This window comes from Oryza brachyantha, chromosome 9, assembly GCF_000231095.2.
Source record: "Oryza brachyantha chromosome 9, ObraRS2, whole genome shotgun sequence".
Taxonomy (NCBI): Eukaryota; Viridiplantae; Streptophyta; class Magnoliopsida; order Poales; family Poaceae; genus Oryza; species Oryza brachyantha.
The window spans coordinates 1,649,967-1,664,365 of record NC_023171.2 but is presented as its reverse complement, the minus strand read 5'-3'; the positions used below and the strand labels follow the sequence as shown (position 1 = coordinate 1,664,365).

Below are 14,399 nucleotides of genomic sequence, written 5' to 3'. Positions count from 1 at the left end.
AAGTACTGAACTCATGCATTCTGGGATAGAATCAATGAACGTCGGCGAATCGCGTGTCTTTGGTCTAGCTCGTTAGGCTCGCGAGCGGTTCATGAGCCAACTCGAGTTAGCTCATTATCTCTAACGAGCTAAAAATGCTAGCTCGACTCGTTAGAAAAATAAAACGAACCGAGTCAACTTTGTCACAAGTACCCTTCTGTCTAGCTCTACTTTTAACTTTTTCCTATTTATTTACGGATCATACGTACTAGAGTACCCTTCGTTCTATAATTCTCGTTGTCTCATATTATAAGATTTTTAGATTTATATGTGTTATTTTATATATATTTTTTCTATATATATATAGACACACGAATCTAGATTAACTTCGAACTCCTATAGGAGGGAGTAACTACCAACTTTCGCATGTCATTTGATATACGCTAATACGCAGTTTAAGCTTGCCTCGTAGAGTATTAGTTGTCTCATCAATCATGTTATATTCAAATATCTATTCATTTTTACCTCTTGCTCCATATAAATTCTTTATTTAATAAGAAATATGTATGTCATTTTGTTGTAACTAACTTATCTATGTGGTGCTAGAAATATACTTAGGCTGCGTTCGCTTGAGGATGATAAGTTAACTTATCATGCCATGGAAAACGTAGTAATAGATTATTACATGATTAATCAATTATTAATTATTAAAAAATATAAAATATATTAATATGATTATTTAAAACAACTTTCCTATAAAATATTTTTACAAAAAATACACCATTTAGCAGTTTAGGAAGCGTGCACGCGGAAAACGAGGGTAAGTTAACCTATGGGGCCCCAAACGAACGCGGCCTTAGATTAGGACGAAAGGAGTCACAATTAGCAAATTTCTCATAGGTTGCAGTCGGTTAAAAACATCTTTCGCGTGTTATACGGAACAAACATTACTATAAATTATGCAATCACTTTCAGTTCTTACCCTATATAGATATGCTCGGCTTCCACTGTCATATCAACATATTTTACTCGTGATGTCATCTTTTTCGCTTATGTTTATACTTATAAGCTAAATTTAATTTTTTAAACTTAAATTTGAAATGATTTTAGGGTTTTTTTATATATCGCTAAAATATATATATATAATTTTTTTTATAAATTATTTTTTTTGTAAATAACTCTTTCTTAGCCAAACGATGAGAGTGTAAATTAATATTCAAAATTTCCTAAAGGCACATTAAACAAACATGGAAAATGTATTTCCGAAAGTTTTCTTGAACAGTTCAATAAAAGGTAGATTAAAATAAAATATAAGTAAATTGTAGGTCTCAATGAGATCCACAACTTTTTAGTCAAACACCTTTTCATTTGAGATTGTTTAGGGTCTAAAAAAATTATTATATTTATTTTACAAAATTTCTGATGTACAATTCAAATAACTTTTGATGGACATATGATCTATATCAAAAAGTTGTAAAGCTCTACGGGATATACAAATTTATAGCTCATGATTTTCTTATTTAAAATCATTTAGGGAGGCAAACAAGTATTTTAAACTTCAAATTATGGAAATTAAAACAATTGCATTCTGAATATAGCCAACAAGTGTTTCGTAATAAGATGGTAATGTGATGCTGGCGTTAAGAGAGAGGTCTTAGGGTTTGAATCATACACATTACATACTTGTGAATTTAATCAAAAAATATTTATATTATTAGTTAGGATGCATAATTGTGTCGTAGATTCCCACTATAATTTGAAATGTTTTTTTTTTCTGATTTTGTTGTCACACCTAAAAAAAATAAAAACTATTGGTTGTGTTATGTCACATGCCAGCAAAAATTAATTTTTACTTGAGGTCGGATAATGCCAACGAACATGGCTGATTTCCATTAACCTTTAACTAGGGGATATCTGACCGCTAGGAAAGATGTGTTTCAGCTATTAGAAAAAAAAATGTTTTATAGTACCTTTGGTTTGATCTCACAATTAGAAGATGTGTTTTTCACCAAGTTTGAAACAACTAGAGCTTAAGAGCTGAACCTGAATACGATCAATGCAAGGTCAGTACCAGGGTTCGCGTTACCGTGCAAACCACCAAAACCACGGCGCTGTGCTCCCGCGGATCTCGCATGGTAATCGTAAAAACCGTGATAAATTTGAATCCAAAAAATTTGAATTTAAACCCGCGCGATTTTCCCAGCTTACCGCGCTGTTTGCCGCATTTACCGCGCGGTTTGCAGCGGTAACCGCGGTAACTACGTGCTGGAACAACGCATGAGAACGGCGGTTACCGTGGTTTCCTGCGTGGTTTTTTAGCCGAAACCGCGGTTACCGCGAGGTCCGTGGGTGTGATGTCAAATGCAAAAAAACTTTAAAAAATCTAAAAACAGTACATGAAAAACAGAAAAATATTTTGTAACAATATTTATGACATAGGAAAAATAGGACATGTTATAGGGAAATCAAGAAAATTTTCACATGACCTTTTCTAAATTCTTGATATTGCAACATACAAACATACACCGTCATATCACACTTCACCAAATAATTCACACCAATAACAAGTAAGAACAACTTTATTTTGATTGCTGCGTGACAACTATACCTACTATCCATTATTACGAATAAAATTATGTATGTACTAACATGCACGTATAATTTTTCTCCATACATATTTTCCATATATCCATCGTTGTATATTTGTATTTCAATATTATATACCCTAGTGTCTAGTGTAAATTAATAATGACTCAACACAAAATATCCTTAACCATCTTTCTATGAAATATTATTTGCAATAGGCTATTTTTTAATTTTGTTTTCCAAAATTCTCGTTCATGATTTTTAATTACGCCTGAAATATATTTTTTTCAAGAATTTCTTTAACAAAACTATTTTATATATCAACATATACCATATATATTTTTTTATTAAATTTTCTCAAATTTTTTAAATTCTCCTCAAATTTAAACTCGGTTACCGTAGGTTACCGAAGCCGTGCCTCCGTGGAGGAATCGGTTACAGCGGCGGTAACCGCGGTTTCGGTAACCCTGGTCAGGTCTAAAACATCACTGGAAAACTGAGATAGCAATCATTATGGAAGCAAAAAGTTAATTATTCCGCTTTATTAACACTCCAATTCTGATGATATAGACCACAAAAGAATATTCTGTTTCATGTATAATATAATATAAGATGTTTGACTTTTTTGATTGCAACATTTAATCATTCGTCTTATTCAAAAATTTAGTAAAAATAAAAAATGACAAGTCGTGCTTAAAGTTTTTTTTATAATAAAGTAAGTCACCAGCAAAATAAATGATATTTCTATAATTTTTTAAATAATATAAATGGTCATGCATTATAAAAAAAAGTCAAACATCTTAAACGGTGGAAGTACATACCAAGCATATAAAGCTGAACAAAAGGATAATTAATAGAATAAAAACATAATAAAATGTTATAAGCTTAGAATATCCTCATGTACAAATGGCCATGTATAATCCAACGTTTTTAACAAACAAACACCCGCATAAATCTCCCACATTTCACACGAGAACGTCTATCTATATAGTTGACTTTTGCTTCTAGCTTGCATTCTGTTTTAGTTTTAGATATTTTCGGTTCATGTCGTTATAAATTCGAAGGATAATGTTTCTTTATAAGATAATTGAAGCATTAGAATGTTTAGAAATAGAGGATTAAAAATCCGAAGTGTAAGAGAGTGCCCTTTCACCAAAGAAATTGTCGCCGGCTGAGCTTAAACCCTAACCCTAGCTACCTTCTCCCCGATCGCCTCTCTCCACTGATTTGAGCGGTGATGGGCGACGGCGTCACCGACGCCGAGCAAAGCGGCGGCGGCCCTAGCCGCGGCGAGCTCCTCCCCTCTTCTGCTCTCCTCTTCTCTCAGACGCACCCTAGAGGGCGAAGGCGATGGCCCCGCGGTCTATCAAGGAGTGTGAGTGGTGATAGATCCGCTAGCAGGTGGGCGGTACGGGCGCTGAGGCCGTGAGGGGAAGACGGCGAGCTCGCGCCGGTGGGCTGTACTGATGCCCGCACGGCAACGTCGGCGATGCCCACTTCCTGGCTAGGCCGCACGGCAGTGATTATCTCTCCGGTGGCTACTCTAAGTCGGTATGATTCTAGTCCGATCTTGGATTGATAATCTTTGCTCAATCTTTTGGGGATTTTAGGGTTTCTGAGTAATACCTTTGAATTAGGATTTTGGTCTTACTTGCCCAATCCTTCCTCTTTAGTGCTATTTGAAGGTAATTAGCCAATAAAAAAAACTTGTCATTAGATCTAAACTATATACGAATAGGGAAAAATGTGAACCCTAGACCTATCTAATTTGCATCTTGCTGAAAGATAAAAGAGATTTATTGGCATCTATCCCTCCTATTAGGTGTTAGGGATGATGGGACCAAGAGCCTAAGATTAGGCTCTGATACCGCAATGTTGGAATTTAATCTAAGTTGGTCAATTCTTAGAATAACGTGATCCTCCCTGGTAATGCAAAATTGAATGATTTCTGACTTGATTTGTGAAGCCATTGAAGCGATGGTCTTACCATTTTGCTTGTTCTCCTGTTCTTCTGCACAGTATTTAGGTATAGGCTCTAGGAACCCCATCCAATGCTTGATATCGATCGGGCTCTCTTTAGGCCTTTAGGGTTTGAGGATTTTTTTCTCTTGCTAAGAGTCTTCGCTTAGTCGTTCCTTTTACCTCCTCTCTTCCCTTCTATATCTAGCACTGGTGGGCCTCGGGGGTGTATCCCGTTATGATTCTAGGTTTCTTACTTCCTATCATGGTATCTCTTATCGTTATTTTATTTGATTCTTGTTAGAGAAGACAACAGTGGACGTTATTCCCTCCCCTAACTATATCGGCATTATCCAATAAAGTAGTGCGCTCGCACCAGGAGGGCCAGGAAGGATGAGTGGGAGTGGTGGTGTCGACTGGAGAGAGGACAAACAAAATTACACCCAAAAAGTTAAATCAGATTGCTTGCTTGAGCGATGACGCACCCGACGCACTATGGGATGATGCAAGCATTGGACGAAATCTCAGGTGGACAAGCAAATTGTGTTCTCTACAGTATGCGACTTTTAGTATTAGTTTTTTAATTCTGGATTAATATATAGTTTTTGGTTTATTTCAGCAGAATATGTCTCATATTTTGTCTTATTTCTCAATTCCTGGCGTAATAGACCATATTTGAAATTATAACTTTTTTACCATGCCAATATACATACGCAGGAAGATTGGACTCCAATCTGAAGATGACAGGACAGATTTTAATCAATGGACGGTCTCAGAAGCTTGCCTTTGGAACATCAGTAAGTTAAACATTGTGAGAATGGGAGCATCTAATTAATATATTGCCAAATTTTCGTCCATTTTGTTTCTTTATGCAAGGAGTCGCCTGTTTAGGAGCTAGAACAAGCTAGTGGACATGGTTAGTTTATCTCCACCCGAAATGAAAAATGTAGACATACAGAATAAGCTTTAGATGAATATATAACTAGTTTAATTTTGTACAGAACAACAATCTAGTCATGTTTGGAAAAATACACTATAATGAGCAACAAAAATAATTTTGAGTTAGGGTAACTGTCTAGTCCTGCACTTTCATTTCTGTACAAATAGTTTAGTGTGTGAAACATTAAGATACATGGATAAAACCAAATTACTAGTGTAAACATATATGGATGGAACAGGCATATGTTACTCAAGAGAACGTGCTGATGACGACGCTGACGGTGAGAGAGGCCATCTACTACTCGGCGCAGATCCAACTACCGGACACCATGACAGTGGCAGAAAAGCTAGCACGCGCCAACGACACGGTGAGGGAGATGGGGCTCACCAGTGCACTGGACACTCGGATCGGCGGGCGGTCAAGCAAGGGCATCAGTGGCGGGCAGCAGAAGAGGCTGAGCATTTGCCTCGAGATCCTCACGCGCCCCCGGCTGCTCTTCCTCGATGAGCCCACCAGTGGCCTCGATAGTGCCGCCTCCTTCCATGTCATGGGCCACATCACGGGGCTCGCTGCTAGGGAGGGCATGACGGTTGTTGCCGTCGTGCACCAGCCTTGCAGTGAGGTGTTCGAACTCTTCCATGGCCTATGCCTGCTCGCCGCCGGGAAGACCATCTTCTTCGGCCCTGCTTCAACAGCTGCCGAGGTTGGTCAATCTAGTGTCATATATACTGTCAGTCATGCATTCTCTGTGTGTGTGGATGTACTTGTTTACCTGATTCTTGCCACTGTTTTTCACCTTTGATATTAATTTTTTTTGCAGTTCTTTGCCTCAAATGGCTACCCTTGCCCTCCAATGAGAAATCCATCAGATCATTTCTTGAGGACCGTAAATAAAGATTTTGATAAGGTTAAGTTGATGACAATTACCAGTATGTCATATTTTATTCTATAATGATAATTTATCCCAACATACAATATAACCACACGTCGTCATGACAATTTAGTTTATGTGTTGACGTTAGCATTATATTAGCATCAAAACACATAACCTGGTACCTAAATGTATCTTATCTGGTACCGAGGTACCAAGCCTGGCACATATGGTATACAAGGTGTGGTACTAGACTAAGGTTGGTACCTAAGTTTAGTGCAAATTTCAGCAAATAAACTATTGCGTTGATCTACCGTGCTCATATTTGCTAGTTATCCTCAAAATTATTGGCAGCTTCCACACGATATGCACATAACCGCACGATAAAAAGACAAGGAAAGAAAAATAAAATGCACAAGAGCCCTTGCATGAAAACTAGATGACATCATACATTTAATTGTTTTTAACTCGACAAAGGAACATACCTAAGCTAAAGTCCAAGTCTTTCTTTGTTTTTTGATATGCTAAGCTGTCCTCTAATTTGCTATCACAGGAGAGTGAAGAAAGACTGTACTACATGCCAGCTGTTGCAGATGAAGCAATAGACATTTTGGTGAACTCATACAAATCATCCAACACTTCAGAAGATGCAAAACAGGAAATGCGTCACATAAATGAAATGGTTTATCTTCTAAACTCGCATGCACATACATTTATATATATGTACAACACTTAGTCAATAGCATCTTAATATAAATTTGTTATACATCTCACATCACAACTTATGTTTAGCATATTCTTTTAATTCAGGATAGCGCGGCGATTGGAAGAAACCGACCTGGTTTTGTTACCAAGATGTTTGTGCTTACCAGACGTTCATTTGTCAACATGTATAGAGATGTTGGATACTATTGGTTGCGATTGGCCATCTATGTTTCCATAAGTGTTTGCCTTGGGACCATATTTTACAATGTGGGCTATGGACCTGATTCAATTCGAGTAAGTGATGATAAAACCTTGGCTATCTTTACAGAAATTGCTGATTTGGTTTGCATGTACCTATATATGAAAATATGCTTATTAACTTCTTTTATTCTTTCAGGCTAGATCATCAATGCTAATGTTTATTGGCACAATGCTAACCCTGATGTCTATTGGAGGGTTCCCATCCTTCGTGGAGGATATGAAGGTATTTATGCATTTATGTGTCAACATGTATAAATTTCTAGATAATGATATGTCAGTACAAAGAGCAAGGGTGTTTTCTGTATATGATTTGTGAAATTTATTACAAAAAATATGACTGGCACATGCATGGTAAAATTAAGTGGGTGAATTTGGACCATGATGTCTTGACTCGATTACACATTTCCACTTTGTGTATACGCCAGTGCAAAATCATGATATACTGTACAAATATTTAACAAACAAGTGTATCAACAGAAACATTTTTTTCCATAAAGGAAAAAGGATAGTGTTATTTAACTGGGAGAGAAAGAACAGAGAAAGTACATTTGCAATTTAGGATTTTCAGACATGATGAGAAGAGTCATATATAAAAGCTTTAAATAAACTCCCATGCACCCTGATAAACTATCTCCATCTCATGGCAGTTTTTCATTTTGGTGGATTTATTTACTAAATTGTAATTCAGCATTAACTAACCATTAACCTGTGCATCGTTCTGCACGGCGCACGTACTATACATATTTTTCACAATCGATATCAGCTCGGCATATACTAAATCAGATTTTTGAATCATTAAACCATGGAAATATTGTAATTGTGATTCCAAACAGTTCGCATAGAACTCATTATTTATTAACTAGCCATCAAACCGTGCAAACATGTGTGAGCTTTTAACTTTGCAACATTGCAATCATAAACAAAATTTCAAATTACATGTAATGGATAAACCTTCCGAATACTAATTCCTAGGAAATCTTACTGAATTGTTACTGTCTCCAGTCTCCAATCTATATAGGTCTTCAGTTGGACTGGGGCGTTCTTTTACTTTTGACAAACCAATTGAGATAAAACAAGTTCGATCTAGTTTTTTGAATGGAAAAAATTGAACAAGACCGATTTGGAGCCCTGAATTTCTGCTCGGACAGGATTAGTAATCATATGTAAGTAATGTTACACAGTAACAGTAATGCTATTTCGTATAGTGTAAGGATATTCTTAGAGTGTAAGGATATTCCTGAGAGCAATCATAGCCATCGGTTACATCTATTATGTACATCAGGCAATCAAGATCTTTTTTTTCACCGATTAATGTGAGATGTTCTTGTTTTATCAATTAAAGAAGAATTTCTAACTGTTTTTGGTTTCTATGATTAACGTGAGGCTTATAGGAGAGCCTAACTATTTTTGGTATCTAGGATTAAAGTGGGGGCTTCTAGGAGAGCCTCCAATTAGTATATATTTCAAAATTATTAGATCATAAAAAATAATGAGATTCCATACGAAGTACAACCCAATATATGGTAAATTAATATTTACTTCTATAAATTCCAAATGTAAATAAATCATAAAAATCTATAATTTAGACTCCAGACCAAATACAAGTTGGTTATTTGTTATTAATTTAATTCTGAATCAGAATTATTAGGTCATGAAATAAATATATTATTGAGACTCAAACTAAGTATACGGCTATGTATTTATTAATTCTGAGTTTTTGTACTTATTACATGATAGTTAAAAAAATAGGATTCAAAACTATGTTTAAGTGGGTATTTATTAACTCAGAATTTAATTAATCTGTATCTATTTGTCTTTGAAGATTACTAGATATGGGTTTGATATGGATGTGGATGATCATCTTTTAAAAAATTAACTTGAGAATTTCTAACTTTTCTAGCATCTGTATCAATATATTGGTGCTTCTAGAAAAGTCTCCAATAAAGATTGATTTATGATTTTTTTTAAATCTCTGATGTGACAATTTTCATAACTTAATTGATTTAAACAGTTGACATATTACATGAGGATACATTTCATGTACATATTAAATAATTAAATTAGAAAGTGTTGAATTATCTAATGTATTTCCATATTTGTGCATCACATTTTGCTTAATAGGTTATCTAATTTACCTGCATTTCTCTTTCTATTACTCAGATATTCAGGAGGGAAAGGCTAAATGGGTACTACGGTGTGACCACATTTGTCATCTCCAATACGCTATCATCAACACCATATCTTCTCCTTATTGCTGTAGTACCTGGTGCAATTGCATACTATCTTACTGGCCTACAAAGCCAAGTAGACCATTTCGTGTATTTTGCACTGGTACTATGTTCGTGCACAATGCTAGTCGAAGGCCTAATGATGATCGTAGCAACCATCGTACCAGATTTCCTGATGGGGATTATCACAGGTGCTGGCATACAAGGTATTATGATGCTCACTAGTGGATTCTTCCAACTTCCCAATAACCTTCCAAAGATATTGTGGAAATACCCAATATACTACATCTCCTTTCACAAGTATGCACTTCAGGGGTTTTATAAGAATGAGTTCTCAGGTTTAGTTCTCCAAACTAACATTGAAGGTCCGAAAATAGTTATCGGTGAAAAAGATATCGCTGAGTTATTTCAAGTGGAAATGGGGTATTCAAAATGGGTGGATCTTGCAGTACTTTGTGGAATGATCATCACCTATAGGCTCCTATTCGTAGTGATTATCAAGGTTTTTGATTTTGTCAAGCCCATGCTTAAGGGGGTGACATTTAGGTGCCACACTAAATTTGTTTATGGCGTGGAGAACCTTTGTGCTCCGTTGTGATGCTTCTGGGAAAACATATTAGCATTGTTGTATATATTGCTTTGTGTACAAAATATATATTTAGAAAAACAATTGTATTGTGAATTGATTATTAAGTCTTTCGTGACTAGCATCAAAGTGATCACGGGACAATTATGTATCACAAACTATGTTTACTGAATAAAGTGTTTCCAAATAGGCTATATTTGTATTACTCAATTAAGTGCGTGAATAATCATTACCTAAAAAGAAGTATGCGACCATTTGGTGAATATATATAATGATCCAGTTTGGAAAAGGATTATTGGCTTTACATTTTATATACTAGTATTGTATCTGTGCTAACGCTTTGGTGTCATGTGCATCTTGATTGATGGCCACCCTAAATTGACCCATCTACCTTTTGTCTATGTTAGAGTTAGTTGTTCTTGTCTCTTGCTTCATAGGTAAGGTTGAAATCACCCATAATGATCCTCGACATGTGTTGACTCGGGTTGAGATCTTTAAGTTGTTGTAGGAAGACAAATTTTTGCGCATCATCTCTTGGGCCATAGACGGGGTGGTTAGGTTGAAGGTGTTATTTGATTCTCGGTGTGTGAGTTGAACACTTGTAGAGAATTGTCTGATATCTGGGTTTAGGATTGCATGATTTGATCATTCCAAAAGATCTCTAGTCCCATTAGCTGCCAAGCAGTGGTAATGCAGCATGGTTGTTCCCCCTAATTTGGTTTGCTATGATTTGGTCAAAGCTAGAAAGTTTAGCTTCTTGCAAGCATAGCAAGGATACCTTTGTGCGTTTGCACTAGCTGTAGGATCGCCTTTCTTTTGGCTGGATTATTAAGACCTCTAGCATTCCAGCATAGAATGGAGAAATTGTTCATCTGCATCGCTGTTTTTTAGCTAGCTGAATCGGGCCCTGGATTGTGAGCATGAAAAGGCTGTTAATTATCCTTCTCTGTTTTTTTTTCCAAAAAGAGGTCACACTGCCTAATATGCAAGGGAGTGGCGCAAGAGGACAGTGATGCACTACTTGAGCTAAAGGAGGCATGGGTGATGTTGATTCTGCCTTACAACCGTTGGTGTGAAGCACGGTGACTAGAGAGAAAGACCTACAGATAGAAAGGAACCGCAATGCCACATCATTTTCGTTTGGCGGCAGAGGCATTGGTTGTTGGGCAGCCTCTGCTGTTCAGTCTCCAAGGTTGTTTCAGCACACGTCGTTAGCCCCTCAGGGCTGGCGAAATCTGGTGCCAGCGAGCGAAGCCATTTCATCTAGGAGGGTTAGGTTGTGGATTCCCTTGATCACATGTGGTGGTACGTAGTGGCCTTTCGATCGAAAGCTCAGACGAAAGCCTTGCTTGCTTTAGTTGTGTCGATGAAGCCCATCTCCTTCAACAGACGTCCCTGCGTTTGCTTGGATACTGGGGCCGCGTTCGGCGGTAGTGGTAAGTTAACTTACCCCTCTCGTTTTCCACGCGCATATTTCCCGAACTGCTAAACGGTGTATTTTTTGGAAAAAAATTTTATAGAAAAATTATTTTAAAAAATCATATTAATCTATTTTATATTTTTTAATAATTAATAATTAATTAATCAGGTATTAATCTATTACTATGTTTTTCGTGCCAGCTAAGTTAACTAACCTCCCCTTAGCCGAACGCGGCCTGGGGCAGAGAAGTCTCACTGCTTGGTGTACACTGTGGCGGGTGGTGACTGAATGCACTCTTGCTCGGCCTCATTGCGCTGCTCCAGGGGGCGGTGGCAATGGTGCACTTAAGATCGGTTGCAGCACAGGGGCGAAAAGCATCCCGGTCGATGTTGATTCCATGGTTCTCTAGGACAGGTCGTGGAGGCCTCTTGGCCCATTGGCTGACGTACCTCCTGGTTCGACAAGATGGGTTGGGCTGCTGGTGGGACTACCTGTCGCTAGAGGAGTGGTCCGGTTGGGCCATCGCCAGTGGCCGGTCTCCTGGGCTTCTGGTATCAAAGCGCCTAGAAGGTCTCACGCCTTCTCTTGGGCCATTCTGGTGTTGTTTAGTCCCACGAAGAAGGTGTCTTGAAGAGGCAAGGTGTGGGGTGGGCAGGGGCGGTACCAGGCACGGGGAAGCTAGGTCTGGAGCCCCACGCCTCGCTCAAAAATCGCATTGGAAAATTACTATTTTTGTTTAAAATTTATTTAAAAGATTTATATTTCATTGTTAAGCATTAGGCTTATTAAATCTCTGGTTTCGCCCCTGGCGATTGGGATTTATTAGCGCGTCGTTATCATCCTCTGGTAGCATGGCCATGAGGGGATAGAGCGCCACTTCCAGCATCATCGGTTCATGGGCAACTGCTTCTGTTCTGCCGGTGCCCTAGGTGGTCCCCACTCACCCTAGCACTGCAGGTATGGGTTCACCTCACGTGGTCCGCTGGCTAGGGTCGTACGGAAAGTGTGGGCCCCCATGAGGAACTGTATTCTGGGGCTGTTAACACCAAAATTTGGTAAATTTTCTTGGTGGATTCGGTTAAGAAAAGACGCAATTAGCAGATAAAAATCTTATCTAGAAGAGACTGGATTCGAGAAGGAATCGTGAAGACCAAGGCTTGGTGGCCTACATTTATCTATTAATTAGAGTTAGTTAGGATTTTAATTTTATCTCTAAGAGAGTTAGAGTCCGATCGGGACTTGTTTGTTAGAAACCATGTCATGTTAGAGATAGAGTTTGTTATTTCTTTTTATCTATTAGGAGTCGTGTCCGACACGGGTTACCATCCACCCGAGGGTATAAATATGTATGCCCGGTGTCATTGTAAACCATCTACCTCATAATTAGATCAACTACTTTCGGTGCATCGCCGCCCTCTTCCGAGTTTTCAACTCCAGCGGAACTTGGCACCTGACGTGGGGTTGCACCGCTTCGATCTCCGGTGGAGAAGTAAGTCCTACGTTCCGCCGAGCCATGGTAATCGCACGGCTAGATTAGGACTGTCTCGGTTCGGTCCAATCTTCTAATTTAGTTGTGTGATTGCTAGTTATCGTATCAGTTTCAGCTTGAGTTACTTCTGTATCTCAAGTTGATTTGGTCGGCCACTTTGGGCGATCTGCGCTGGTTTGATATTTGCTATTTGACGTATTCAATCTAGTACTGTCTCGGTTCGGTCCGATCTAGTAGATTGCATTTATCAGATAGTTCATATCATATTGGCGTATTTTGCTCATCGTTTTATCGGAGTACCAGCCGATAGTATCAGCCATCGGCTCATTGGCTTGATAGCAATCTAGATTTGTTTAGTATCTATCCTATCATTGCTAGGTGTAATCTTGAACTGTCTTGGTTGGGTCCGATCTTCTATGATTATTCTTAGCAATCTAGGCTAGATATTTTATAGATCATGATTATTTGTCAGTCGTCTATGGTTGATGATATTTGCCGATCTACATGTTCATTATATTTACATCTAGAGTAGCCGATTACTTTACTGCATTATTTTTATACCAATCAGCTTGATTTAGTTAGGTTTGCATCGGCTTATAATAATTACATGCAAGCTAGGTTTAGCCGATCATAACACATGATTTATTGTTTATTCCAAGTAATTCGTCGGTTTATTTATTAGCCTTATCGATCTTCATGTTTCCTGTAATTGTATCGTGCTCGACTGCATACTGTCTTGGTTAAGTCTGATCTATGTATGTTGGTTCGATTTGGTTATAGGGGCTCATCCGATCGACTAAGATTAATAAGTAACTTGGCGGATTGCATTGGTTTAATATTTAATTCAAGTCCTTTTCTATCAAGTTTCTAGCCGATCCAAACTGTTTACAACCGATCGTTTATCCTATCGGCTAACTGTTGCAGCATCAACATCTGATCGGCTGGATATTTGGTTACCTATCGGCTCTATAGCCGATCGACTTGTTTTACTATTCATCTTGTCAGTTGCAGGATCAAACTGACTAGCACGCCCGCGCATTCTAAAAATTTAGGTCATGCACTAGAGCTGTCTAAGATTGACTCCCAAGCCTATGTGTGTAACCGTTGATTGTTATTTTCGACGTCAACACATTTTTGGCACGCCCAGTGGGACCACGTGCTATTTTTACTCACAAGCGATCGTCTGAGCATTAGTCGAAGATGTCTTCCGAAGAAATCAATGTCAACAACTTGGTCACAATGGAAGATTTGACGGAAGAACGGAAACAACTGGTGGAGCCAATCTTTGGCGGATTTTCAAAGTTGATGTCTTCAAAGTTTCGTCATGACACCAAAGGATCAGTTCAGAAGACTCAACTCCCGAAGTCGATGGATG

The 14,399-nt window shown here is 38.1% G+C and overlaps 1 protein-coding gene across 5 annotated transcripts; it reads left to right on the top strand.

Annotated features, from left to right (window-relative positions):
- The first annotated feature begins 3,697 nt into the window (after positions 1 to 3,697).
- Positions 3,698 to 10,303, top strand: LOC102709804 (ABC transporter G family member 1-like). Of its 5 annotated transcripts, none has more exons than XM_015843551.2 (9): positions 3,698 to 4,116; positions 4,890 to 5,052; positions 5,242 to 5,321; positions 5,703 to 6,167; positions 6,285 to 6,371; positions 6,889 to 7,017; positions 7,146 to 7,334; positions 7,438 to 7,524; positions 9,462 to 10,303. In XM_015843551.2, exons 2-9 carry the CDS (start codon positions 5,001 to 5,003, stop codon positions 10,125 to 10,127), a joined length of 1,755 nt encoding a protein of 584 aa, XP_015699037.1. In that variant the 5' UTR covers positions 3,698 to 4,116; positions 4,890 to 5,000; the 3' UTR covers positions 10,128 to 10,303. The 5 variants fall into 5 exon arrangements, with proteins under 5 accessions (XP_015699037.1, XP_040383733.1, XP_015699035.1 ...); XM_040527799.1 differs by having other exon boundaries at positions 4,887 to 5,052; XM_015843549.2 differs by having other exon boundaries at positions 4,834 to 5,052.
- Positions 10,304 to 14,399: the final 4,096 nt, after the last annotated feature.

Excerpts from the sequence above, each read along its gene's own strand:
- LOC102709804 (XM_015843551.2), top strand. The coding sequence starts at position 5,001 with ATGACGCACCCGACGCACTATGGGATGATGCAAGCATTGGACGAAATC. Across the intron at positions 6,372-6,888 it reads TAAATAAAGATTTTGATAAG|GAGAGTGAAGAAAGACTGTA; the intron begins GTTAAGTTGATG and ends TTGCTATCACAG. Across the intron at positions 7,525-9,461 it reads CCTTCGTGGAGGATATGAAG|ATATTCAGGAGGGAAAGGCT; the intron begins GTATTTATGCAT and ends TCTATTACTCAG.